Here is a 27,150-nt window from a genome sequence, read left to right on the forward strand (position 1 = left end):
GCTGAGTGACCCGCCATGGCCTGGCAGGACACCCAGCCTTCACTCCTCCTACTTCTTTTTTTTTTTTTTTTTTGAGACAGTCTCACTCTGTCGCCCAGGCTGGAGTACAGCGGCATGATCTCTGCCCACTGCAACTTCCACCTCCTGGGTTCAAGCGATCCTCCTGCCTCAGCCTCCCAAGTAGCTGGGACTACAGGCACCCACCCACCATGCCCCGCTAATTTTTGTATTTTAGTACAGATGGGGTTTCACCATGTTGGCCAGGCTCGTCTTGAACTCTTGACCTCAGGTGATCTGCCTGCTTTGGCCTCCCAAAGTATTGGGATTACAGGCGTGAGCCACTGCGCCCGGCCTACTCCTCCTATTTCTTCAAGGCTGGGGCTTCTGGCTGTGAGCATCTCAGAAATCTGTTTGCTTTTCTCCTAAGTCACCGTCCCCCTGCCTGTGCCTTCTCTGTCTCCAGCACCTGCTGAGCAGCCATCAGCCAGAGGCAACATCTGTGACATCACAGCTCAAAACCCTGCCTGGATATCTAGGCTGGGCGTGGTGGCTCACACCTATAATCCCAGCACTTTGGGAGGCCGAGGCAGGCGGATCACCTGAGGTCAGGAGTTCGAGACCAGCCTGGCCAACATGGAAAACCACATCTCTACTGAAAATACAAAAATTACCCGGTCATGGTGGTGTGCACCTGTAATCCCAGCTACTCAGGAGGCTGAGACAGGAGAATCGCTTTAACCCAGGAGGTGGAGGTTGCAGTGAGCCGAGATTGTGCCACTGCACTCCAGCCTGGGCAACAAAACAAGACTCCGTCTAAAAAAAAAAACAAAATAAAATAAAATAAAATAAAAATAGCCCTGTCTGGCCGTCCTCAGGATGAAGCCGTTTCCTCTGCTTCCAACACATGCGAGGCCTGCCTCCGCTCCTCTCCCCTCCCTGGCACCCCACACTGTCCCCAGGGCCTGCTCTTCTGCTGACCTCATGGTACCGGCCTGCAAGCCATTTCCTGGGGCCTCCCCGTCGCCTCTTCCAGAAACAACTCCTGGAACTCCCCTTGGAGGTCAGGCCAATGACTTGTGCGCCGCATTGCCCTCGATCCTCTAAGCTTCCCGTGGGTACGGACAATTCCCAGTTCAGAAGGGCTCCCCCTGCCCCGGGCCTGCCTCTTGGCAGAAGTTTAACAACAGACCGGCCACGTTCGTGTGACTTGATTCTCTCCGGCTTTCAGGACGTCCTGAGGCTGCATCCACGTGGCAATGGTGTCTGTCGCGCTGTCCCCTGCATCCGGCACCACTAGCGGAGCCGAGCAGAGCCCAGGGCTCCAACGCGTGGGGAAAAGGCTGCGCCGCTCCCGGGGTGGCCCCACGTCCCTTCTCTGAGCGTGAGCGGCGGCGCGGGACGGGGACGGCTCCGCCTGAGACCAGCAGGCCTTGGGCATCCGGGACGCCGGGGCCGCGCTCCAGGCCAGGGGCGGAGGAGGGAGCGGGGCGGGGGCCGGCGGCGGGGCCGCGCCCTCGGCCACTCCCCGGGGCGACCCGGCGGCTCCACACGCGCTGCGCCCGCCGCCGGCCCCACGCGCGGCCCATGTCCTCCGCGCCGCGCTCGCCCACCCCGCGGCCCCGCAGGATGAAGAAGGACGAGTCGTTCCTGGGCAAGCTGGGCGGCACCCTGGCCAGGAAGCGGAGGGCGCGCGAGGGTGAGTGCGCCCCCGCCGACCCCCTGGGGACCTGCTCGGCTGTGCACGCCCTCGGCCCCCAGCGCCCCACGAGGCCGCCCCCGCCCTCCCCCGCGCACCCTGCCCGGCCCACGCGGCTGCGCGACCTTCGGGACAGGCCAGGCCTTTGACCCAGGACCCGTAAGCACCGGCCAGGACCTGGCGCGTGGGGCCGCGGTGGCCTCGGGAGTCTGCCAAACGCGCGTGCGGGCGCCTGCGCGGCGGGGACCTCGGGCCACCGTGCGGGGCCCGCGCCTGCTCTGGCTGCCGGGTGTTTAGCTCTTCCCTGGGCCAGCGGCATCGCCAGCCGCGCGGGGTGACCGTTCATTCCATGAGCAGTGACGCTCCCGTGTGCAGGGCACTCTGGGCAGAAGCGGCCTGGGGGACCCACTACTGGGTGTTGCGCGGGCGCCCTGCAGGGTGCGGGGCTCAGGGCGTGCAGGCCTGAGGCCTGGGAGGCCTGCGAGCAAGGATTGCAGAGATCCCTTTAAAAAATTGTTTTGTTTAAATTTTTTACTGCGTGTGCTCACGAAACACTACCAACCTCGTACGTTTTAAAGATTGTTAGAGTTGCAAGGGATAGTCTGGTGTCTTTAAGTGTACCGCTTGCCCAGGGCCTCCTGGGAGATACATTCTTGAATTTTCTGCTTAGGTGGGGAGGTTCTGCCCCGGGACCGTGCCCTATAGTGAGATTTCGGATTGGTGAGAGGTGAGGGGAGCTGCTGTGGAAAGGCAGATGGAGAAAGGCTGGCCTCAGGTGGGTCCCGGGGAAGGAGCCCTCCCATAGCGGGTAGGCAGTACGGTTTCCTTAAACCACCTGGGCCTGACATATCCCCTGGGAACGCTTCCTGTGCCTCCAGGGATTAGTGTACCCCGGGATGCAGGTCCCCCATTCATTTCTTCCCTGGGACTTTTATATTCCTAGGGATGTGTGTGCTCCAGGAACACATATGACAGATTTGCCTCTAGGCATGTGTGTGCCCCCATGCACCTGCTCCCCAGGATTTGTGTACAGTGCAGGGAACGCTTGGTTCCCCAGACATTTTCTCCCAGGGATGCCTGTGCCCCCAGGGATGCGTGTCTTCCCACCCGTGATCCTGTTCCAAGAGGGCAGGGTCTTGTCCTCTTCAGTAGGTCTCCTGGAGGTTAGGCCACTCTTCTCTCAAGCCTTACACTGGAGGACCCACTGTAGCTTGTATTGGTCGGTGTTTGTCCCTCTCCTAAATGACATGATTAGTGGCTGTCACCCTTCTCTCTATCATCCCCACTGTTCTTCCATGCAGTCATCAGCACCCTCACCAGAAATCATTTCGGTTCCTCTTTATGGCTTGCAACAATTATAGACGCAAGTGACGCTCCCCTCCCAATTCAGCCCACAGCCTGTGGAGCGCCCGCCATGGGCCAGGTGCCGCTCGGACCCCAGGAAGAAAAGAGCGGGGCGGGGTGCTTGCTTTCGTGGAACGGGGAATGAATACATAGACAACTGGCGCTGTGATGACGTGTCCCGGAGCACATAGAACAGGGTGATCAGAGCCAGGGGAGGCCTCTGAGGAGGGGACACTTGAGTGGAGGCCAGAAGGAACCAGAGGAAAATGTCTTTCATAGAATGGCAAGGAACCGGAATGTTCTGGGTGATTACAGCTTTTTCTAGGTGCCATTTACGCTCTCGGAATAGGAAGAACACACATCCAAAGTAATGGACTGGACCCAAATTCCAAAGTATGCAGTGCTTCTCCTCCTTGCCTGTATGAATTGATATGTGTCTAGAAAATTCAGGCCCAGCCTGGTTTAATTCAAATGCACCAAGAATTCCAGGAGCAGGAAGCATCCTGTGCTGAACAGAACCGGCATAGAGGCAGGAGGAGCAGGACGCCGGGCACTGCTGATGCTGCTTTCGCTGGGGGTGAGCTGGGCACCCTGCCTCGGTTCTCAGGGTTGGAGTGCCTGGCAAACAGAGGGCCACAAACCCTCCTTGGATCCAGGCACAGGAATTGAGGGACAAGCTGCATTGGGAAGGGTTTAGCGGCTTCTGTGTGGTCTCCTGGGAAGGGGAGGAGCCAGGAAGAGTGGATAATGAGGGCTTGAATAATTGAGAGTCGCTGGTATTTCTGCAAGCCCATTTGCCTTGGAACATGCGCTTCTGGCCACTCCAGGGTGGGAGCAGCCCCTGGCCCTGACTTTGGGCCATCAGAGCTATGCTCGGTTGCCTACCAGGGAGTGACAGGGCGCTTGGGAGGTTTCCACGACCCTGCCTGCCGCACCGTCGGCTTCGTTTCCTCCTTTGTTAGAAAGTTGAGGGTGGATTTGGGAGAACGGATGTGGCTCCCACACGTTCCTGAGTTGAGGACTCTAAGGGAGGAGGGGGAAGCTGGGGGAGGGGGCGGGCTCATCGGTGAGGTTCCAGATTCAGGCAGGGGTGTGACAAGGCACAGAGGGACTTTTGGGAGGGATGGTTGGGATGAGTGGCCTGGCCTGTTCCAGAGAGGGGTTAGGAAACGTGGGGCCCTGGGGTTTGGAGGAAGCAGTGCAGGAAGTGTCTGAGAATGAGCTTCACGACGGGCGTGATTAAGGCTGATGTGCTATGGGAGGCATGTCACGTGGTGGCCCGGGTCAGAAAAGGGAACTGTGACGAACTGTGGGCATTCGGAAAATGGAAAGGAACACCGGAAACCCCCAGGGCTCCCCACAGAAGCTCTGGGGACGTGAAAGGACAGCGTGTTTCAAACTTGGGTTCAGCTTCACTGGGGCTCGGAGGAGCCCGTGTGGAGGGAAGACCAACAACACACAGGGTTCCCCACTGTGACCATGTGATGAGAGACCCCGTAGGTCCAGTGGGCCAGGATGGAGGTCGGGGACAGCCCAGCTGCTGCTAGAAGTCCTCAGAGGAGGACAGCCAGCCCCAGCCAGCATGGAAGAAGTCGGGTGGAGTGCTCCACACAGTTGCCACAAGAGGTCTGTTCTGTGCTGTGCCAGGCCCTGGACCTCAGTGGCCAGGGTCAGGTTTCTCAGAGACAGCTGAAGCCAGCAGGGCCAGAGCAGCCAGTCTGGAGGTTCTGTCCCTCTTTTCTGAGCAACACATTCAGGAAGTTTCTATCCCGATTACCTTAAAAAAATATGTATGTGTGGGCCAGGCGAGGTGGCTCACACCTGTAATCCCAGCACTCTGGGAGGCCGAGGTGGGTGGATCACCTGAGGTCGGGAATTCGAGACCAGCCTGGTCAACATGGTGAAAACCCATCTCCAGTAAAAATACAAAAATTAGCCGGGCGTGGTGGCGTGCACCTGTAATCCCAGCTACTTGGGAAGCTGAGGCAGGAGAATCACTTGAACCTGGGAGGTGGAGGTTGCAGTGAGCTGAGATTGTGTCACTGCCCTGCAGCCTGGGCAACAGAGTGAGACTCTGTATCAAATAAAATATATATATATATATATGTGTATGTGTGTATATATATATATATTATATATTCACATACATATTTACGTATATTTTTAAAGCAGTTTTAGGTTTACAGTGAAATCTAGCAGAGAATACAGTGTCCCCACCTGTCCCTTCTCACCTCCATCAGTGCCCCCAGGCTGTGTGGTAGAGTCGTGAACCAACATTGAGACATCATTATCTCCGCAAGCTCAGAGTTTACATTAGGGGTCACTCTTGCCATTGGACATTGTGTGTTTCTGGATGGATGTGGAGTGACATGGACCCACCACTACAGTCGCCTCTGGAGCAGTGTCACTGACCCCAGAATCCTCTCTCTGCTGCCTATGCATCCCTCCATTTCCCCAAATCCCTGGCAACCACGGATCTTTTTTTTTTTTTTTTTTTTTTTTTTTTACTATATCGTGTTTTTGCCTTTTCTAGACTATCATATAGTTGTGATCATAAAGTGTACAGTAGCATTTTCAGATTGGCTTCTTCCACTCAGTGATATACATTGAAGGCCCTTCCATGTCTTCTCAGGGCTTGGTAGCGCATTCCTTTTTCGACTGAATAATATTCTGTTGTCTGGATGTGCCAGTTTGTTGATCCGTTCACCTGCTGAAGGACATCTTGGTTGCTTCCAAGTTTTGGCAGTTATGAATAAAGCTGCTGTGTACATCCGCATGTAGGTTTTTGTGTGGAGATAAGGTTTTAATTCACTTGAGCTCGATTGCTGGATCATATGGTAAAAGTGTGTCTTGTTTTGGAAGAAACCACCAAACTCTCTTCTGAAGTGGCTGTGCCACTTGTATTCACCGGCAGCAAACGCGAGTCCCGGCTGCTCCGCATCCTCGCCAGTATTTGGTGGTGTCAGTGTTCTGGATTTTGGAATTCTGATAGGTGTCTTGTGGCGTCTCGTTGCTGTTTCAATTCACATTTCCCTGATGACGTATGAAGTGGAGCATCTCTTCAGATGCTCATTTGCCATCTGTGTATCTTCTTCAGTGAAGTGTCTATTAAGGTCATTGGCTCATTTGTATTTTATTTATTTTTATTTTTATTTTATTTTTGAGATAGGGTCTCACTCTAGCCCAGGCTGGAGTGCAGTGGCACAATCCTGGCTCACTGCAGCCTCAACCTCCTGAGGCTCAAGTGATCCTCACGCCTCAGCTTCTGGAGTAGTTGGGACTACAGGCACATACCACCATGCCCAGCTAATCTTTGTATTTTTTGTAGAGATGGGGTCTCGCTATGTTGCCCAGGCTGGTCTCAAACTCCTGGGCTCAGGAGATCCACCTGCCTTGGCCTCCCAAAGTGCTAGGATTACATGTGTGAGCCACAGTGCCCGGCCTTGGCCTATTTTTAAATCTGCTTGTTTGTTTCCTTACTGTTGAGTTGGAAGAGTTCTTCATATATTTTGGATACAAGTCATGTGTTTTGCAAATATTTTCTCCCAGCCAGCAGCTTGTCTTCCCATTCTCTTGATCCTGATATCTCCTAAGCATTTGATATAGAAATAGTGATTAATGAGCAAGATATTGAGACCTCATCAACTAGATCTGAAGAAATCACTAGGCCAGACACATAATCCCAGCACTTTGGGAGGCTGAGGTGAGTGGATCACCTGAGGCTAGGAGTTTGAGACCAGCCTGGCCAACATGGGGAAACTCCGTCTCTACTAAAAATACAAAAATTAGCCAGGCATGGTGGCTCACGCCTGTAATCCCAGCACTTTGGGAGGCTGAAGCGGCAGATCACCTGAGGTCAGGAGTTTGAGACCAGCCTGGCCAACGTGGTGAAACCCCATCTCTACTAAAAATACAAAAATTAGCCGGGCTTGGTGGTGCACACCTGTAATCCTATCTACTCAGGAGGCTGAGGCAGGAGAATCACTTGAACCCGGGAGGCAGAGGTTGCAGTGAGCTCAGATCGTGCCACTGCACTCCAGCCTGGGAGACAGAGCAAGAATCTGCCTCAAAAAAAAAAAAAAAAAAAAAGAAAAAAAAAAAAAGAAATCACTAGGTAGCTGTGACATTGAATTGAAGGTTGAAAGTGTTAAGTTTCTTTATGGACTTTAAATAACCTTCAGGAAAGAAATCTCAAAGCACTAAACCAGCAACTGAGAATTTCCTTCAGGGTGTCCATCTTTTACACAGAGCCATCAGTTGTGTAGACGTTGGGTTGCCCCCAAACACTAAGATGCACCGGTGAAGGGAGGGAAGCTGTGGCAGGGGGGCCTGCACTGCCTCCGTCTTTCCCCCAGCAACGCCTGGACTGGGAGCTGGGGGTGGATGAGACCCTGGCTCAGGCCCCACTCAGGATAGTTCGAGGGACAGGCAAATAGGAGGACTGAGACATGGGGGTCTCACCACCCAGACTTGGGGTTTTGGGCCTCCCTGGAGGAAGTGGTCCTGGCTGAATGTCTAGGATGGATGGAAATTAGTCCAGGGAGGGGGAGGGGGCTCCTGAGGAGACCCCCAGGCAGGCTTCCAGTGGCTGAGCCATGGTGTAGCCTGTGGGCTGTGGCCAGCTCTGGTCGGGGGCCGGAGAGGTGAGCAGCCCTGGTGTCCCACAAGCATGGGAGCGTGGAACCCTTGCTGGGGTTTGGCAGGGGTGGCCGATGTCAGTGGGGCTTTAGGGAGTGGGGAATGGACAGAACGGCAGGGAGGCAGGCGGGCAGGAATGTGGCACGGAGCAGAGGCAGTGCCCCCAGGAGGCGGCGTGGGTGGGCGCAGGCGTGGCTGTGATTTCCATGCTGTTTTCTAGCTGACTCCAGCCCCTCTGATGCTGACCTTCACAAATGAAAGAGGACCCAGATCCTTGTTTGTGGGAGGGGTGGGAAAGGGTTTGCAGAGAGTGTAGTCTCTTTTGGATGACTTTTCAGACTCCTCATTTCCAGGCCCTCTGTGCTCACGTGACCCCTCTGATGGTGTCAGGGCCGGTAGAATGATGGCGGTGGCATGTCGGGAAGGCCAGCGGACCTCCTAGCTAATGGAAAGGGGGAGCGGCTGGTCCAGAGTTGGGGGATATAGACAGGTGAGGGACCAGGGCCATGGTCACTGTGGTTTCTATGGGGAAGAGGGGATGGTGGAGGTACTATTTGGAGCTGTTGTGTTGTGAGGCTCTTTACAGACCCTGCCAACAAAGAGAAAGACAATTCCACACCCCTTTCTCTAAACCCAAACCTCCTTTGAGCAGAGGCTGCCTCCGTTTGGGGATGGACAGCTGTTGGTCCGAGAAGGAAAGGCACAATGAGGTCACTGCGATGCTGCCCAGTACTTTCATGGGAAACACTCCTCAGGGAGGTGGGTGGAACTCCCTGGAGACCATTTTCCAGTGAGGGCCTGTCTCTTTCCTCTTGGGCTGAGAGGAAGTGGGTGGCTCAGCTACATTTCCTTTGATTATTATTCTGACTATAATCTTCAAACCCTACATTTCTCATTGTGTGTTCCGCCCATGCGTTCTGTTGTCCGGGGCAGCAAAGTCGACCTGCACCACGTGGGTGTTTTTTTTTTGTTTGTTTTGTTTTGTTTTCTTGAAGGCCTACTAAGCTCTCAGAAACTCTGCTTCTGTAGAAAAGGTAAAGGCACTGCTTGGCCACAAGTGATGACTCTTCCCTGCCTTTCGGGGCTTGGGGAGGAAGGGCAGGTTCTCTGTAGTTCTCCCAGCACCTTGGTTACAAACCTCCCAGCAGAGTCAGATCACCTTGGCAACCCCACACTCATCAAAGGGACTCTGCCTTGATTCCCTCCCCACCGCTGTGGAATTAACATTGATTGCACATCCTGAAATTGCTTACCCTCGTGCTCCCTGTCCAGTCGTCAGAATAATTAAGGGGTGTTTATTGGATGTAAGTGGGTTCATCCCTGCTGCAAATATGGATTTTAAGTGCTCCATTGGATTGATTCCTCCCTGCTGTGGTTGGCACAGGGCAGGTACCTTTACCTAGCCGTTTTCTTCTTTTCAAATACGTGGTTCCATCACATAAAAGATATACCCTGTGAAAACGACTCTGCTTTAGCTGTACATGTTACACTTCAGGTTTCAGGTGAAAAATTGTTTTATCTCCTAATATGTTTGCTATTTGTTACATCACATAGAGGCTGCAAAACAGATTAATAAGCTTTGGAGGACATTATAAGCATACGTTGGCCCAATGGTATTAATTTGCTTATCCATACTAATTGCTGTCTTGGTAAAAGAAGGTGGACACAATGCAATCAATCCTAGAAGTGTTCTGTGGCTTTGCATCATTGAGAAACCTCAGGCTGACATATTCAAATGAGAGCCTTCTCTCTGGTTACAAGAAAAAAATGGAATGAGCAGCAGTTTCGGCCTCGTCCAGTCTCTAGGGCTCCTAGCATCTGGGGAGTAACATGATCAGCCCTGGGAAACCAGCGGAGTCTTTTACTTCCTCTGATGTTCTGACTAAGAGCGTCTGGGCCGTTGGGACTGAACACATCCTTTGAGGCTATGTGTGTTAAAGTTTGGGGGCCCATTTCTTCATTTCTAATATGGGGCAGTGTGGGCAGATCCCAGCTCTGCGTTTCTGAGCTGCTGAGTTTGCCCTGGTTCTGAGAATGCCCGGTGAGGTGGTGCAGCCCGCCTCCTTGCACTGGATCTGTTGCTTCTTCTCTCTAAGCTTCTGTTCCTGATGGTCCCTTGTGGAGCAAAGCAGCACTTGTGGTGTGAGGAAGGGAAGCCTCATCGCAATTGAGTGAGCGCTCAATCAGAATTCGTTATGGATGAATTTGGATGACTGGAGGCATTGACACAGACACCAGACTCCAGAGCTGGTATGTGGTACAGCAGAAGTGGCAAGTCAGCTCAGTTTAGGATGAGTACCTAACCCTGTGTTGAGAAGGATTCTGTGGCTGAGTCTGGGCTTAGGGAAAAAGAATGCTGGGACTAGTCAGCCACACTACCAGTGTGTATGGAGGGTTAGTTGCTGAGTGGCTGTCACCCCCAGAACAGAAGCCTTTTCCAGCTCTAGTGCTGTGCCATTTCAGCAGCACTGGCTGCTTTATTCCCATTGAGTGCCATGCAACAGCTAGTTGGCTGTTGGTAACAAAAGTTGTGTAAATCCTTTAAGATAGTGCAATGAGAATGTTGGTATCTTAACTCTTCCCCTAGCTATCTGTGACTAGGAAGCATCCCCAGTACTATTTTTTTTTTCTTGAGACAGAGTCCTGCTCTGTTGCCTAGGCTGGACTGCAGTGGCATGATCTCGGCTCACTGCAATCTCTGCCTCCTGGGTTCAAGCAAGCACATCCAGCCAATTTTTTATATTTTTAGTAAAGACAGGATTTCATCATGTTGGCCAGGCTGCTCTCAAACTCCTGACCTCAACTGATCCATCCACCTCAGCCTCCCAAAGTGCTGGGATTACAGGAGTGAGCCACCACTCCCGGCCCCCAGTACTTTTTTGAGGTATACTTGGCTGAGTAACTGTTTAGCGTGTGCAGAGAAGCAGGTGTTTCTGAGCTGGAATTCCTTGTACCCAGAATGTGAGGACAACTCAAATGGGCACCAGGAGGCATTTTTGCCTTCCTCACCAGCCTATGGCATCAGAGAACATTTGGCAGTCTCTGAGTGGGAGTTCTTTACGCTTGCCTGATAGTAGTTGGAGGCCTGCTCCTTTAAGCTTTGCCACTTGAAATGATGAGCTTGGTTTTGGCCTTTGAACTTTTACCTGCCAGCTACCCACAATCAGTCGGTAATGTTGGTTTCCCCAAGCAACGCCATCTTAGGAATTTCTTTGCTTGTTCTCTTACAAAGTCATGCATTATTATACTTGTTTTCATTTGAAAAATTACAATTCCACAGGATCTAGACTTGAATGTTAAACTATTAAAAAGTTAAAGAGGGAGTAAAAATGTTAGCATTCCTAGGGCCTGCGTACGTTGCTTGCTCAAATCCAGACACTCCCGGAAGCAGCTGTCTCAGCGGAGCCCTATCTGCCCTTGTTGTTTTCTGCTTCTCAAGTTACTCCAGACTCCAGGGAACTAGAACTGACCAGGCCGTACTTTAAACATGTGGATGGAGTGCTCCTGACAAGGCTGGAGAAAGGGGGAGGCCCGGGGCGGGGCCTTATGCACATATGGTGTTCAGAATTTAGTTTTGCTATAAATGGAATTTGAAGAATATATATATGAACATGCAAATAAAAAATATAAAGAATATATGTATAAAGAATATAAAGAATACTTCTAGAATTCATTGCATTGTGTCTGCATTCTTTTACTGCAACAGCAATTATAATTATAATTATATTATAAAGAATATATATAAAGAATATATATATAAAGAATATGTATATATATTTATAAATATATATATTTATATATATAAAGAATATATATATTCTTTATACATATATATTTGAGATGGGTGTCTTTATACATATATATGTTTGAGATGGGGGTCTTTATACATATATATGTTTGAGATGGGGGTCTTTATACATATATATGTTTGAGATAGGGGTCTTTATACATATATATATATTTGAGATGGGGGTCTTTATACATATATATATATGTTTGAGATGGGGGTCTTGCTGTGTTGCCCAGGTTGGAATGCAGTGGCTGTTCACAGGCCAGATCATCAAACACTGTAGGCTTGAACTCCTGGCCTCAAGGGATCCTCCTGCCTTAGCCTCCTGAGTAGCTGAGACAATAGGTGCACACCACCATGCCCAGCTCTTGAGAAGCATCTGGACTTTCCAAAGCTTAATTTGAAGTGTCTTCATCCCTGTCTTTTTTCTTTTTGTTTCAAAATTAATAGAATTGACCCTTGAACAGCACAGGGGTTAAGAGGCACTGACCCCCCATGCAGTCAGAAATCCACGTGTAACTTTTTTTTTTTTTTTTTGAGACAGAGTTTCGCTCTTGTCACCTAGGCTGGAGTGCAGTGGTGCGATCTTCGCTCACTGCAACCCCTGCCTCCCAGGTTCAAGTGATTCTCCTGCCTCAGCTTCCCGAGTAGCTGGGATTATAGGCGTGCACCGCCACACCCAGCTAATTTTTGTATTATTAGTAGAGACAGAGTTTCACTATGTTGGCCAGGCTGGTCTCAAACTCCTGACCTCAGGTGATTCACCCACCTCAGCCTCCCAAAGTACTGGTATTACGGGCATGAGCCACTGCACCCGGCCACCATGTGTAACTTTCGACTCCCACAAAACTTAACTACTGATAGCCTGCTGTTGACTGGAAGCCTCACTAATAACATAAACAATTAAAAATATTTTGTATGTTCTATGCATTATGTACCGTATTCTTACTACAAAGTGAGCCTGAGGAAAGAAAATGTTATTAGGAAAATCATAAGGAAGAGAATATGCATTTATAGTACTGTGCTGTGTTTATTGATGCTGCACGTTTACAACGTGTGTTTACAAGATGAATGCTCTGAAGTGGCCGGCAACTGCAGCTGCAGACCTCACCCTACCATACAACATCTCAAGCTATTCGGCTTCTTGGAATGTCAGGTTTTTCTTTTTTTCTTTTTTCTTTTTTCTTTTTTTTTTTGAGATGCAGTCTTGCTCTGTTGCCCAGGCTGGAGTGCAATGGCGCGATCTTGGCTCACTGCAGCCTCCGCCTCCCGGGTTCAAGCGATTCTCCTGCCTCAGCCTCCCAAGTAGCTGGGATTACAGGCATGTGCCACCATGCCCGGCTAATTTTTTTGTATTTTTAGTAGAAATGGGGTTTCACCGTGTTAGCCAGGATGGTCTCAATCTCCTGACCTTGTGATCTGCCCGCCTCAGCCTCCCAAAGTGCTGGGATTATGGGTGTGAGCCACCATGCCCGTCCGTCAAGGCTTCTTGGGAGCACTTACAGCATCACAAGTGGCGCTTTGTATGAGTCCCATGGTGTTATTCAGGGTTTACGGTATTGCACTAAACATGATGAAAAATATGTGAGAACCCAAACAAATCACTTTTTTTTTTTTTTACTATGATATGGAGCGGTGAACTGCTCAAGTGGCGATAATTAACATCAAATAATGTTCTAAGCAATACAATAGCAACAGGAGGAGGCTGCTATTACAGTGGTGCAGTATGGACTGCAGTTAATTTTATGCAGTTATTTTTATGCAGTGAATTTTATGCAGTTATTATTAAATACTGCATCTTGGCTGGGCGCAGTGGCTCACGCCTGTAATTCCAGCACTTTGGGAGGCCAAGGTGGGTGGATCACTTAAGGTCAGGAGTTTGACACCAGCCTGGCCAAATGGTGAAACCTTGTCTCTACTAAAAAGATAAAAATTAACCAGGTGTCTTGGTGGGCACCTGTAATCCCAGCTACTCAGGAAGCTGAGGCAGGAGAATCACTTGAACCCAGGAGGCAGAGGTTGCAGTGAGCCAAAATCATGCCACTGTACTCCAGCCTGGGTGACAGAATGAGACTGTCTCAAAAAAATAAAAAAAATAATAATAATAAATAAAATAAATACAATAAAATAAATAAATACATAAGTACTGCATCTTTACATTTGTTTACGTTTCTCTCAACTGTGAACACAGTCTGTGTTTGTGTGTAAGTTTTGATACGTTTTAACTTTTTATAGTAGATTTATATGTATTTTATGGTGGTAAATGATAAAAGACTAGTATCTACATATATTTTATGCATTTGTCATGTATCTAACTTTTTCTTAATTTTTAAAAATATTTCTGGGCTACGTGGTCTGCAGTTTTTTCAAATTGTCACAGATCTCCAAAAAATTTTCCAATATGTTTATTGGAAAAAATCTGCGTATAAGTGGACTCATATAATTCAAACCTGTGTTTTTCAAGAGTCAACTGTAATGTCTTTCAAAGTAAAATCTAAATGAGTTTATACTTGATATATATAAGTTTAATAGGAGTGCGATTGCTCATGCCTGTAATCCCAGTACTCTGGGAGGCTGAGATGGGAGGATCACTTGAGCTCAGGAGTTCAAGACCAGTCTGGACAACATAGAGACAACCCCTTTTTATTAAAAATTAAAAAAAAAAATCAATCGGGCATGGTGGTGCACGTCTGTGGTCCCAGCTACTTGGGAGGCTCAGGTGGGAGGCTCGCTTGAGCCCAGGAGATCAAGGCTGCAGTGAACCATGATTGCACCACTGCACTCCAGCCGTGTGACAGAGTGAGGCCCTGTATCAAAATAATAATCATAATAAAGATAATCTGAGAAGTGAGGGTAAAAATTAAAGGAAGATTAAAAACAAAAAAAAATGCTTATAATCCCAGTACTTTGGGAGGCCAAGGCAGGAGGATCACTTGAGCCCAGGAGTTTGAGACTAGCCTGGGCAATATAGTGAGACCTCGTCTCTACAAAACAAAACAAAATAACAACAAAAAAAGAAAAAACAGCTGAGCATGGTGGCACATGCCTGTAGTCCCAGCCTGGCCAACATGGTGAAACCTTGCCTCTACCAAAAATACAAAAATTAGCCAGGCATGGTGGCTTGTGCTTGTGGTCCCAGCTACTCGGGAGGCTGAGGTGGGAGGATCACTTGAGCCTGGGAGGTGGAGGTTGCGGTGAGCTGAGATCATGCCACTTCGCTCCAGCCTGGATGGCAGACTGAGACCCTGTTTCAAAAAAACAAAAACAAAAACAAATCAGAATGGAGCTTATAATAATCACACTGTAGCTAAGACTCGGGCACTGCTGATGTCCCAGGTGCTGTGCTAGATGCTTCCTGCATTATTACCTTGTTTACTCCTCACACCAAGCTGGGAAGTCGGTGTTATGTGGTTATTCCCATTTTGCAGATGGGCAAACACAGGCTCAGAGAGGCTCGAGGTCATCCTGCCAGCAGGTGAGATTTAACTCCAGGCAGTGTGGCTCTTCATTGCCGCTGACCCTGCTAAGTTGGAAGAATGATTCAGGTGGGAGTCGTCTTCCCAGCTGGCTCCTAGTAAGCTGATATCATTCCTGGCATTTAAGCTGCACCCAGCCCCAGTGTTAGGAAGATGCGCTAGAGGAGACACATTAGATCCTTTTTGTGCTGAATGAACTTGTTGGTGTTTATAAAAAGAAGACAGAACCCTAGTGGCTTCATGCTGCTCCAGGACCAAGTCCAGATTCTCGCCAGCCACCCAGCGCCTGTCCAGCCCAGCCCAGCTCCAGCTCCAGCTCCCAGCTCTTCTCCCTTGGCCTGGCCATGGGATCTTCGTTTGCTTTCTCTGGGTCCCATGATCTTCCTTGGCTCAAAGCCCTCACGTCTGCTGTTTTCTCTGATCTGGCAACTCTCTGCCCTGTTGACTTAAATGTCGCACCCAGCAGGGTGGGGGCCCCTCTTTGCCCATTGGCACCATCATGTCCCTGCATTCCTGTTTCAGATTGTTGGCAGGGTTCCTGTCTTCCTGGGGTGTGGTGTGTTCCCATTTCACTGGGAGATAATGATGACCATTTACAGTGATCTTTGTATATTTGCCCAGCAAGCAAGAGGCAGTCTGGTGTAGTGGTTAGGGTGACTGCTCTTGAGGCCAGACTGCATGGGCTTGAACTGATCTTTCTGGGTCCTGGAGCTGTGACCCTGGGGAAGGTACTTCCCCACCCTGTGCCTCAGTTTCTTCTTCTGTAAAGCATACTTAACTCATAGGGTCATTAGAGAATTGAGTGAGTTATTAAATGAAATTATGTACTTAAAACTGGACCTGGGGCCAGGCATGGTGGCTCACACCTGTAATCCCAGCACTTTGGAAGGCTGAGGTGGGTGGATCACTTGAAGTCAGGAGTTCAAGACCAGCTTGGCCAACATGGCAAAACCCCGTCTCTACTAAAAAAATACAAAAATTAGTTGGGCATGATGGTGTGCACCTGTAATCCGAGCTACTTGGGAGGCTGAGGCAGGAGAATCGCTTGAACCCGGGAGGCGGAGGTTGCAGTGAGCTGAGATCATGCCACTGCACTCCAGCCTGGGCGACAGAGTGAGACTCCATCTCAAAAACCAAAAAATAAAAAACCAAAAAAGCTGGACCTGGTCAAGCCATCGAGTGGGAGAAAATGTTTGCAAAACACATGTTTGATAAAAGACTGGGGTCCAGGAGATGGAGAGAACTTCTGCAACTCAAGAATAAAAACACAGCCAACGCAGTAAAAGAATAGATAGATAAAGGGTTTGAACAGACACATCACCAAAGAAGATTGACAGATAGCCAATATGCATCTGGAAAAGTGCTCCCCATCACCAGCCACCTGGAAAATGCACATGAGAAGCACAGGGAATGCCCCGCAGACCCACGGGAAAGGCTGGAAGATGTGGTGAGAATAGGACAGCTGCTACTCACTCAGGCTAGAGGGATATGCAGTGGTGTGGCCCCTCAGGAAATCAGCTTGGTAGTTTCTTTTAAAATCAAATAACCAGTCTTCCTATGACCCAGCAATTCCAGTAAATCTTAGATAGATTTGCTCAACGGAAGTAGGAATCTATGGCTGGGCATGGTGGCTCACTCCTGTAATCCCAGCACTCTGGGAGGCTGAGGCGGACAGATCACCTGAGCTCAGGAGTTCAAGACCAGTCTGGCCAACATGGCAAAACCTAAAAATATAAAAATTAGCTGGGCGTGGTGGTGCACACCTGTAATCCCAGCTACTTGGGAGGCTGAGGCAGAAGAATCGCTTGAACCCGGGAGGTGGAGGTTGCAGTGGGAGTCAAGGTTGTGCCACTGCACTCCAGCCTAAGCGACAGAGTGATACTCTGTCAAAAAAAAAAAAAAAAAAAAAAAAAAGTAGGAGTCTGTAAGAAGACGCTTGTACAGGAATGTTCATAGCAGCTTCATTCATAAGAGCTGGTACTTGGAAACAGCTTGGGGACCATCAGTAAGTAGGTGAATGGATACACAGACAGCAGTAATTGACAGGACGGAATTCTCCTGGGCAGTGTCAAGGAACAAGGTGCCAGTACAGGAAATCACCTGAGACTCTCAAAACCTCTATGCTGAACAAACCAAGACAGACCAAAAGAGTACACACTGTGTGATTTCATTTCATTTTTTTCAAAGATGAGATCTCACTCTGATGCCCAGGCTGAAGTGCAGTGGTGCAGTCATAGCTCACTGCAGCCTTGAACTCCTGGCCTCCAGTGATCCTTCTGCCTCAGCCTCCCGAGGAGCTAAGACCACAGGTGTGTACCACTACGCCCGGCTAATTTCACTTTTACAATGTTCTACAACCGACAAAGCTAATCTATGGTGGTTGCCTCTGGGGCTGTGGGCAGGAGTTGCTTGGGGAGGAGCAGGAGGGATTTTCTGTTGTTATGAAAATATTCTTTACAGTGCGAGTGGTTTGAGATACGCAGGTGCAACATTTGTCAAAACTCTGCATGTGCGCTTTAAATTTGTGCATTTCATGGCATGTACCTTTTAACTCCAAGGAAATAAAAGAACTATAAATAAATACTGAACTCTAATTAGTGATGTGTGTGCTTAGAGGGAAAAGTACTGATGTCTGCAACTTACTTTGAAATGCGTTAAAAAAAGATGGTATGGTAGACTGCATAATAGTCCCCAAAATGTCTATATTCCAATACCTGGAAACTGAGAATATGTTCTCTTATGTGGTCAAAGGGAATTTACAGGTGAGATTAAGTTAAGAACCTTGAGATGGGATTAGCCTGGGTTATTTGGTTGGGCCCAGTGTGATTACCAGGGTCCTTATGAGGGGGAGGCAGGAGGGTCAGAGTCAGAGAGAAGTGACGATGGAGGTGGAAGTTGCAATGATGTGGGGCCAGGAGCCAAGAAATGCGAGCAGCCTCTAAAAGCTGGAAACGCCAGGAAATTGATTTTCTCCTAGAGCTTCTAGAAGGAATACAGCCCTGCTGACACCTTGATTTTAGCCAGTGAGACCCATTTTGGAGTCCTGGCATCTGGAACCACAAGATAGAAATTTGTGTCATATGGAGGCCGGGTGCGGTGGCTCACGCCTGTAATCCCAGCACTTTGGGAGGCCGAGGTGGGCGGATCATGAGGTCAGGAGATCGAGACCACGGTGAAACCCCATCTCTACTAAAAATACAAAAGAATTAGCCAGGCATGGTGGTGGGTGCCTGTAGTCCCAGCTACTCCAGAGGCTGAGGCAGGAGAATGGCGTGAACCCGGAAGGCAGAGCTTGCAGTGAGCCGAGATCACGCCACTGCACTCCAGCCTGGACAACAGAGCAAGACTCTGTCTCAAAAAAAAAAAAAAGAAATTTGTGTTGTATGATTTCCCAAAGTTTGTGGGAATTATTTCCAGCCGCAATTGGAAATGAATGCTGATGGATTGCTGAATAGATAGAGGGATGGACGGATGTGGAATAAAAGTAGTATAGACAAAGGTGGGTGGTGGACTGTAGGCTGTGGGTATACAAGTGTTCACTTCAAACTTTACTTGGCTGGGAGTGGGGGCCCATGCCTGTAATCTCAGCACTTTGGGAGGCCGAGGCAGGTGGATCACTTGAGGTCAGGAGTTCAAGACCAGTCTTGCCAACATGGTGAAAGTCCATCTCTACAAAAATACAAAAAATTAGCTGAGCACGGTGACATATGCCTGTGGTCTCAGCTACTTGGGAGGCTGAGGCAGGAGAATCACTTGAACCCGGGAGGTGGAGGTTGCAGTGAACCAAGATTGCACCACTGCACTCCAGCCTGGGCGACAGAGCAAGACTCCCTCTCAAAAAACAAAATAAAATAAAGTTCTTTACATGTTTCTATGTGTTTGAAATTTTTAATAATGAAGTACTGGGGGGAAATGACTGGGCCTGATACATAATAAAAGCTCTACAGGCCAGGCACAGTGGTTCACGCCTGTAATCTCAGCACTTTGGGAGGCTAAGGCAGGAGGATTGCTTGAGCCCAGGAGTTTGAGACCAGCCTAGGCTACATAGTGAGACCCCATCTCTACCAAAAAATAGAAAAAAATAGCCAGGCGTGGTGGCCCATGCCTGTGGTCCCAGCTACCCGGGAGGCTGAGGGGGAGGATGGCTTGAGCGTGGAAGGCTGAGGCTGCAGTGAGTCGAGATTGCACCGCTGCATTCCAGTCTGGGTGACAGAGTGAGACCCTGCCTCAAAAATAAATAAATACATACATACATACATACATTCGTACATACCCTACATAGGTGTCAGCCTTTATTCTCATTGGCATCTCATCTCCATTCTTATTGCCACCACGGCCACTCCCCCATTTTATCCATCAGGTTAAAAGAGACCTGGAGCTGGGTTGGTGGTGAGCAGACAAAATAATAAACATGCAATGAGGCCATATTACATATTGGGAGAATTGCTTTCACTTAAGAAAATCTAGGCCGGGCGCGGTGGCTCATGCCTGTAATCCCAGCACTTTGGGAGGCCGAGGCAGGTGCATTGCCTGGGGTCAGGAGTTTGAGACCAGCCTGACCAACACAGTGAAACCCTGTCTCTACTAAAAATACAAAAATTAGCTGGGCATGGTTGTGGGTGCCTGTAATCCCAGCTGCTCAGGAGGCTGAGGCAGGAGAATCGCTTGAATCCGGGCGGCGTAGGTTGCGGTGAGCCGAGATTGTGCCACTTCACTCCAGCCTGGGCGACAGAGCGAGACTCTTCAGAACTGTAGAGACTCATCTCCCCAGTAAGCCGTCACTTGTGATGTGGTCACGGCTGTAGGCATTTGCAGAGATGGGACGAGAAGACACGCCACCCTGGGAACTAGCCTGTGTCTTCACACGTCCTGCACTGCTGCTGCTGAGAATGTCTGCACTTTGTTAGGGGAAGACAGTGTTTTAGTTAAATTTATCTGGAAAACATATTATTAGTATAATGAGATTTTAATGATTTGAAATTTTGTTGGAGCAGCGCAGGGAGAATTTCAATCTTACTGTGTGCAGCTGGGCATTGTTTCTATTTTATTTTGTTTCTTTGCTTGGGCCTCATTGCAAGGACGTGTTTCTACAATTACTATTTAGTTTTTCTTTCCTAGAGCCCTGCTTTGTTACAGCTCTTAATTTTCTTGTGTAGAAGATCTGCTGGAAAAAAAAAGAATATCCTTTAGCTGGCTTGATCAGAACCAGAGAATGAGCGTTGTTACCGAAGGAGACTTGTGTTTGTTTAAGGTTTACCGGAGCACTCTGTGGTTGCCATGGAGTGGACCCAACCCAGATGTCCGTTAACTGAAGAGTGGATAAGCAAACTATGCTCCATCCATACAATAGAATACTATTCAGCAATGAAAAGGAATGACATATGGATCCATGCTACAACATGGGTGAATCTGGAAAACAGGCTCAGTGAGAGAAGCCATTTGCAAAAGGATAAATACTGTGTGATTCCATTTATTTGAATATCTAGAATAGGCAAATTGGTAGAGACAGAAAGTAAGATTAGTGGTTCCCAAAGCCTGGGGAAGGTACCGTGACCCCTCATGGGTACAGGGATTATTTTGGGGGTGATGAAAATGTTCTTACATTGACAATGGTGTGGTTACACAACTCTGTGAATATACTAACAATAATTGAATTGTACACTTTATTTTTTATTTATTTATTTATTTTATTTGAGATGGAGTCTCGCTCTGTCACCCATGCTGGAGTGCAGTGGCGCGATCTCAGCTCACTGCAAGCTCCACCTCCTGGGATCATGCCATTCTCCTGCCTCGGCCTCCCGAGTAGCTGGGACTACAGATGCCCGCCACCACGCCTGGCTAATTTTTTGTGTTTTTCGTAGAGACAGGGTTTCACCATGTTGGCCAGGATGGTCTCAATCTCCTGACCTCGTGATCCGCCCGCCTCAGCCTCCCAAAGTGCTGGGATTACAGGCAAAAGCCACTGCACCTGGCCGAATTGTACACTTTAAAAAGGCAAATTGTATGGAATGTGAATTGTGTCTCAATGAAGCTGGTAAAAAAAATAGCGTGGTGCTGAGAGGCAGCACTCAGAGCTTGTGGGGTGTTTTTCTCCAGTTGGTATTCCTTGCGGGTTTCCAAAGTAAGATCTTTCACCTTGGGGTGAGGGCGGGTGGTTCCGGGACAGACAAGGAATTTTCAGTCTTCTTCCTCCTCCTCATCTTCCTGTTCACTGCCCCTGCAGTGGTGGCAGCTGTCCCATATCAAGGTCTCACACTGGCCAGGGGCTGGGCTTGGTGCTGTATGCAGATTGTCTTATCAGGACTATGAGGCTTTTGAGGTAGGTATGATAATATATCCTCATTGAGCAAGTGAGAATAGGGAACCCCCAGAAATTGTGAGCACTGTTTTGCCTGATCTCACATACTTTGGAGGGAGACTTTGGTCACATTCTTAGGGGCCCACAAAAGGTCAAAAACCTCTGAACTGAGACAGCAGCATTTTGTGTGCTTTTTTTTTTTTGAGACGGAGTCTCACTCTGTTGCCCAGGCTGGAGTGCAGTGGCACGATCTCGGCTCACTGCAAGCTCCGCCTCCTGGGTTCATGCCATTCTCCTGCCTCAGCCTCCCGAGTAGCTGGGACTACAGGCGCCCGCCACCAGGCCTGGCTAATTTTTTGTAGTTTTAGTAGAAGCGGGGTTTCACTGTGTTAGCCAGGATGGTCTCGATCTCCTGACCTCGTGATCCACCCGTCTCAGCCTCCCAAAGTGCTGGGATTACAGGCGTGAGCCACCGCGCCCGGCCTGTTTTTATTTTTGAGATGGAATCTTGCTCTGTCGCCCAGGCTGGAGTTCAGTGGCATGATCTTGGCTCACTGCAACCTCTGCCTCCTGGGTTCAAGTGATTTTCATGCCTCAGCCTCTGGAGTAGCTTGGACTACAGGCATGCACCACCACGCTCAGCTAATTTTTGTATTTTTAGTAGAGACTGGGTTTCACCATGTTGGCCAGGTGGGTCTCAAACTCCTGACCTCAAGTGATCCGCCCGCCTTGGCCTCCCAAAGTGCTGGGATTACAGGCATGAGCCACTGTGCCCGGCTTGAGACAGCAGCTTTTAAACTCTCTTTTTATTTTGGATCCATGGTAAGAAATATATTTCCATAAAAACCCCAGTTCAAGCATACATTTACCTATATCCATGAATAAAAGTTTCATGAAATGATATCTTCCTATAAGCATGCTGACGTTTGCTACTCTACTGTTCTTTCATTTCATTAAAGAAATGTGCTGTCCAGGCAATCTCAGTACTTTGGGAGGCCGAGGCAGGAGGATTGCTTGAGCCCAGTTGTTTGAGACCAGCCTGGTCAACATAGCAAGACCCCATCTCTACAAAAAATAAAATTAGTCTGGCATTGTGTTGCGTGCTTGTGGCCCCAGCCACTTGGAGCAGGGGCAGGGGGGTTTGAGGTGGGAGGATCGCTTGAGCCCAGGAGTTTGAGGCTGCAGTGAGTTATGATTACACCACTGCACTCCAGCCTGGGTGACAAAGAGAGAGTCTCTGTCTAAATAAATAAATAAATAAATAAATAAATAAAATATGCTAGTCACAGTTTCCTAAATGGATTTTATGACCCATTGAGTCAAGATGATAGTTTTAAAATGTTGCTAAGAGAGATGTAAGGAGGAAAATGTGTTGGTGAGTGTTGAGGAGCCCAACTTCTTTTGAGGAATCATTGTTGGATCTGGTGTCTCATGTGTTACCCTGGGGTTTCAACTCCTGTTTGCTCATTCAGTTATTCATTGATCACCCCGTCTTCCAGGCATGCAGTCATTCATTCAAGGTGATTATTGAGCTCCCCTCGAGAGCAGGTATGGGGCTGGGGGTTGGGGATCCAGTGAGTGGTCCTGCTTGAGAGACTGGCCCTGCCCACATGGCACTAGTGGGCTGGGACCCTCCCATCACTCTTGTCTCCATCTTGTGCACTGTTGATGCTCCATTGAATGATCTTGGCACCTTTGCTGAAAATCAGTTGATCATCAATGTATGGATTTATTTCTGGGCTTTCAATTCTATTATGTTGATCAACAGGTCTGTCTTTATGCTGGTACCACACTGTCTCTATCACTGTAGCTTTGCAGTACATTTTGAAATTGGCAAATGTGACGCTTCCCACTTTGTTCTTCAACCTTGTGTTGGCTATTTGGGATCCCTTGAGATTCCGTATGAGTTTTAGGGTGTGCTTTTCTATTTCTGCAATGAGCCATCATTGGAATTTTGGGAGGAATTGTACTGAATTTGAGAATTGCTTTGGGTAGTATCTTTAACAACACAAAGTCTTCCAGTCCATGAACATAGGATGTCTTTCCACTTCCTTAAGTCTTTAATTTCCCTTAGCAATGTTTTGTGGTTTTCAGGGTACGAGTCTCTTGCCTCTCCAGGCAGATTTATCCCTAGGTGGCTTATGCTTTCGGATGCTGTTGTCAGTGGGATTGTTGTCCTTGCCAGTGGTCGCTGAGCCCAGCTGCAGTCTTGTCTTGCACTGCAGGGTGTCTGTGTCACCTACTTGCCTAGTTCTGGCCACTTTTCTTGCAGGAAGTCAGGTGTGTGCTGATCTGGAGTAGGGCCCTTAGCACAACAGAGCTGCTCCTTGGTGCTAGGAGATGCGTCCTGAGGCTGGCCATCCATGTCAGAGGACCTGGCACCTCACCCTCATCATGGGATATCATTGACCACCAGTGGGGGATGCACCTCTGCTGGGCTTGGACTGTAAGGTAGGAGGTGACTGCAGGAGCGGGAAAGAGCTCATGGCCCCTGAGGGGGCCTACAGTTGGCTCTCCTGTGGTTACTTGGCATGTTTGATAGATGCCTGGGTCTGGCACAGAGAACACCGCCTGCTGACAATCATTGAGCCTCGGCAGGCCAGCCTCGATGACATGTTATCTCCCCACACAGCCCCTGGACACACTTGATTAAAGGTGCTTATTACTTTCATAGTGTTGGCTGGAGTGATGTGATAACTCCACAAAAGGTTCTGGCAGAATCCCAGACCTTGGGGTGTTCTCACCAGTGTCTTTGTGTTCAAGGTTCAGCACAGTGTAAGGTGGCAGGAGATGGGAACTTGGAGACTGAGGCCAGAGTCTGCTGACTTGAGCCTCTGCTGAGGTCCTTATCAGTGCCGGGAGAGCAGCAGCCTAATCTCAAGATGGTTTAGAGGATTAAGCGGGGGCGTGCATGAAGAGTTGAGAACTGGCTCCTGGGTGGGTGTGCGGGGGTGGGGATGGCCCGGGGGGCCGTAGCTGCAGTTTGTCTTCCTTCCCCCACCGGCAGAGGTGAAGAGAGGTGTTTTGTCCTGGGGCCACCAGGCCTATCCATGGAGGAGCAGAGTTTCACATGGAGCCTGTGCCCCGTTGTAGTCTATTTCGTGTTGCTATAAAGGAACACTAAGGCTGGCTAATGCATAAAGAAAAGAGGTTTATTTGGCTCCTGTTTCTGCAGGCTGTACATGGCACTGCCATCTGGTTCTGGGGAGGCCTCAGGGGCTTCTCCTCATAGTGGAAGGTGAAGAGGGAGCAAGAAAGGGAGAGGAAGGAGGTTCCACGCTCTTTTCTAAGAAAACAGAAACACAGCTGCATTATTTTAAGCAAAACACGTATTGGCTTAGGTCACTGTATTCATCTCCCAGGGCTGTTGCACCAAGGCACCAAACACTGGGTGGCTCTTTGGGAGGCCGAGGCAGGCAGATCACTTGAGGTCAGGAGTTGGAGGCCAGCCTGGTCAACATGGCGAAACCCCATCTCTACTAAAAATACCAAAATTGGCCGGGCATGGTGGCATGCACCTGTAATCCCAGCTATTTGGGAGGCTGAGGCAGGAGAATGGCTTGAACCCAGGAGGCGGAGTTTGCAGTGAGCTGAAATTGTACTACTGCACTCCAGCCTGGGCAACTGAGCCAGACTCCATCTAAAAAAAATAAAAAATAAAAAACCCAGCAGAAGTGGATTCTCTCACAGTTTTGGAGGCCAGGAGCTTCTAGAGGTTAGAACTCCAACATATCTTTTTTTGGGGAAAGAGGTGCATAATTCCCCATAGAAGAGCCCATAATCTCAGGGAGCCTTGACCCAGATATTTGATGTTGGTGTAATCTACTTGTGTATGTGTATTGGTGGACGAAGGGGACTGGCCTCAAATCCCTTCAGCATCTTGGGGGTGGGTGGTGCCTCCCCTCCGGCTCCCCTGAATCAGCCCCAGGGAAGACCGATTGTGGGGCTGGATGGTGTGGGAACCCCCAGCTCCGTCCTGTCTCCAGCCATCAGTGAGGTGTGCTTGGCCATTCCCCACAGGACCAGTGGGCGGAATGGGGCAGCTTTGCAGTTGGAGAGGATGGGGGGTTCAGGCAGGCAGAACAGATGCGCGGACACAGAAGAGCTGTGCAGAATGTGGAGCTGAGTTTCCTGGAAGGCCCATGGGAGAGGTGAGACTGAAATCTTCTTGATACTTTTTCACTGGGGCCTGAAAGCCTGGTGCAGAATGAGACTGAAAGCACTTGTCTCGTTGAGCAAATCATTCAGCTTTGTTATTTCTCTAATTGAAATAATTCCTGGCATTAATTATTTTGAGGGCACCCATGACCATGTGGACACATCTTTTTGGGGCACATGAACCATCTGAGGGTAATAATTTCGCTCTAATTTTTTTTTTGAGATAGAGTCCTGCTCTGTCACCCAGGCTGGAGTGCAGTGGCGTGATCTCGGCTCACTGCAACCTCCACCTCCCGGGTTCCAGTGATTCTCCTGCCCTAGCTTCCCCAGTAGCTGGGATTACAGGTGCCCACCACCATGCCTGGCTAATTTTTTAATTTTTTAATTTTATATTTATTTATTTATTTTTTGAGATGGAGTCTCGCTCTGTCACTCAGGCTGGAGTGCAGTGGCGCGATCTCGGCTCACTGCAACCTCCGCCTCTAGGGTTCAAGCGATTCTCCTGCCTCAGTCTCCCAAGTAGCTGGGATTACAGGCGCCCGCCACCACGCCTGGCTAATTTTTGTATTTTTAGTAGAGACAGGGTTTCACCATGTTGGTCAGGCTGGTCACAAACTCCTGACCTCATGATCTGCCTGCTTCGGCCTCTCAAAATGCTGGGATTACAGGCATGAGCCACTGTGCCTGGCCTAATTTTTGTACTTCAGGTGGGATTTCATCATGTTGGCCAGGCTAGTCTCGAACTACTGATCTCAGGTGATCTGTCCACTTTGGCCTCCTAAAATGCTGGGATTACAGGCGTGAGCCACTGCGCCCGGCCTATTTTGCTCCATTTTTCCAAGGAGGGAACAGAAGCGTGGAGTCCTCCCAGCTACATGGCCTCGGATCTGGGCTGCAGGTCCAGGCTTTCCGGCTCCAGGGCTGGTGCCCTCTGTCCTGTGCCACTTTCCCTGCAAAATGAGATGAAAATGAGTCTCATTTTATAGATGAGGAAACTGAGGCCCTGAGAGGGGGTGAGAAACCAGGTCTCTGGCTGAGTGCACCTCTCACTGAAGACATCTCTGGGTGGAAACGTTCTGTGAGCTGCCGTGTGTGCTGGTATCAGAATGAACAATACCCATAGTGCTCGGCGTAGACAATCAGCAAAGCTAGGGACCTGTTTTCTCCTCCCAGCCCCCTTTCTCACTTCAGACCCGAGACAAGAATTGGAGGTCCGTTTCTCAAGTTTAGCTCCTGTCTGATTAAATTTGAGGTCCGTTTCTCAAGTTTAGCTCCTGTCTGATTAAATTTGGATTTGCTCCACTCTTTTTCATGGGCATAAAAATATCTGCGGAGTGAAAATGTGTGCAGAGGATGCACTGCATGCAGGCTGCGGCTCAAGGTCAATCAGATTCCTCCAGCGATAAAAGGCCTGCTGAGGAAGCGGCCCCACTCCCAGCACAGCCCCATTGATTAGTTTTTATTTTCATCTGTTACTGGAGTGATCCAATTTGAAGCCCTGTTTCTGAGCATGTTGCAAGGAACCCTAGGGGCTGCAATAGCCCTGGAGATGCTGGCTGGAAATCAAACTCAAATTGGTGCTTTCTTCTTATTAAAGAAGGAGACCTCTGCCCGGGAACGGGCAGTTTGGGGGCTCAGCCATCTGGCACATGGAGTCAGTAGGTTTTATTGTGAAAGCAGTCCCAGCCTCGGCCTCAGCCTCTGTGTGGCTCTGGTGGGGAGTGTGTCTTGATGTTGCACCGTGAATAAG

At 49.3% G+C, this 27,150-nt stretch overlaps 1 protein-coding gene across 2 annotated transcripts in view; it reads left to right on the forward strand.

The window, feature by feature from the left end:
* The first annotated feature begins 1,501 nt into the window (after positions 1-1,501).
* The window catches only part of PARVB (parvin beta), a 145,640-nt gene continuing 119,991 nt past the window's right edge, over positions 1,502-27,150 (forward strand). Inside the window, exon 1 of one of the 2 annotated variants that reach the window (XM_024239764.3) lies at positions 1,502-1,696. In XM_024239764.3, coding sequence (XP_024095532.1) covers positions 1,585-1,696 — 112 coding nt within the window. In that variant the 5' untranslated portion in view covers positions 1,502-1,584. The remainder of the gene's footprint in view (positions 1,697-27,150) is intronic. The other variant, XM_024239765.3, reaches the window with a different exon arrangement.

This window comes from Pongo abelii, chromosome 23 (genome assembly GCF_028885655.2).
Source record: "Pongo abelii isolate AG06213 chromosome 23, NHGRI_mPonAbe1-v2.0_pri, whole genome shotgun sequence".
NCBI lineage: Eukaryota > Metazoa > Chordata > Mammalia > Primates > Hominidae > Pongo > Pongo abelii.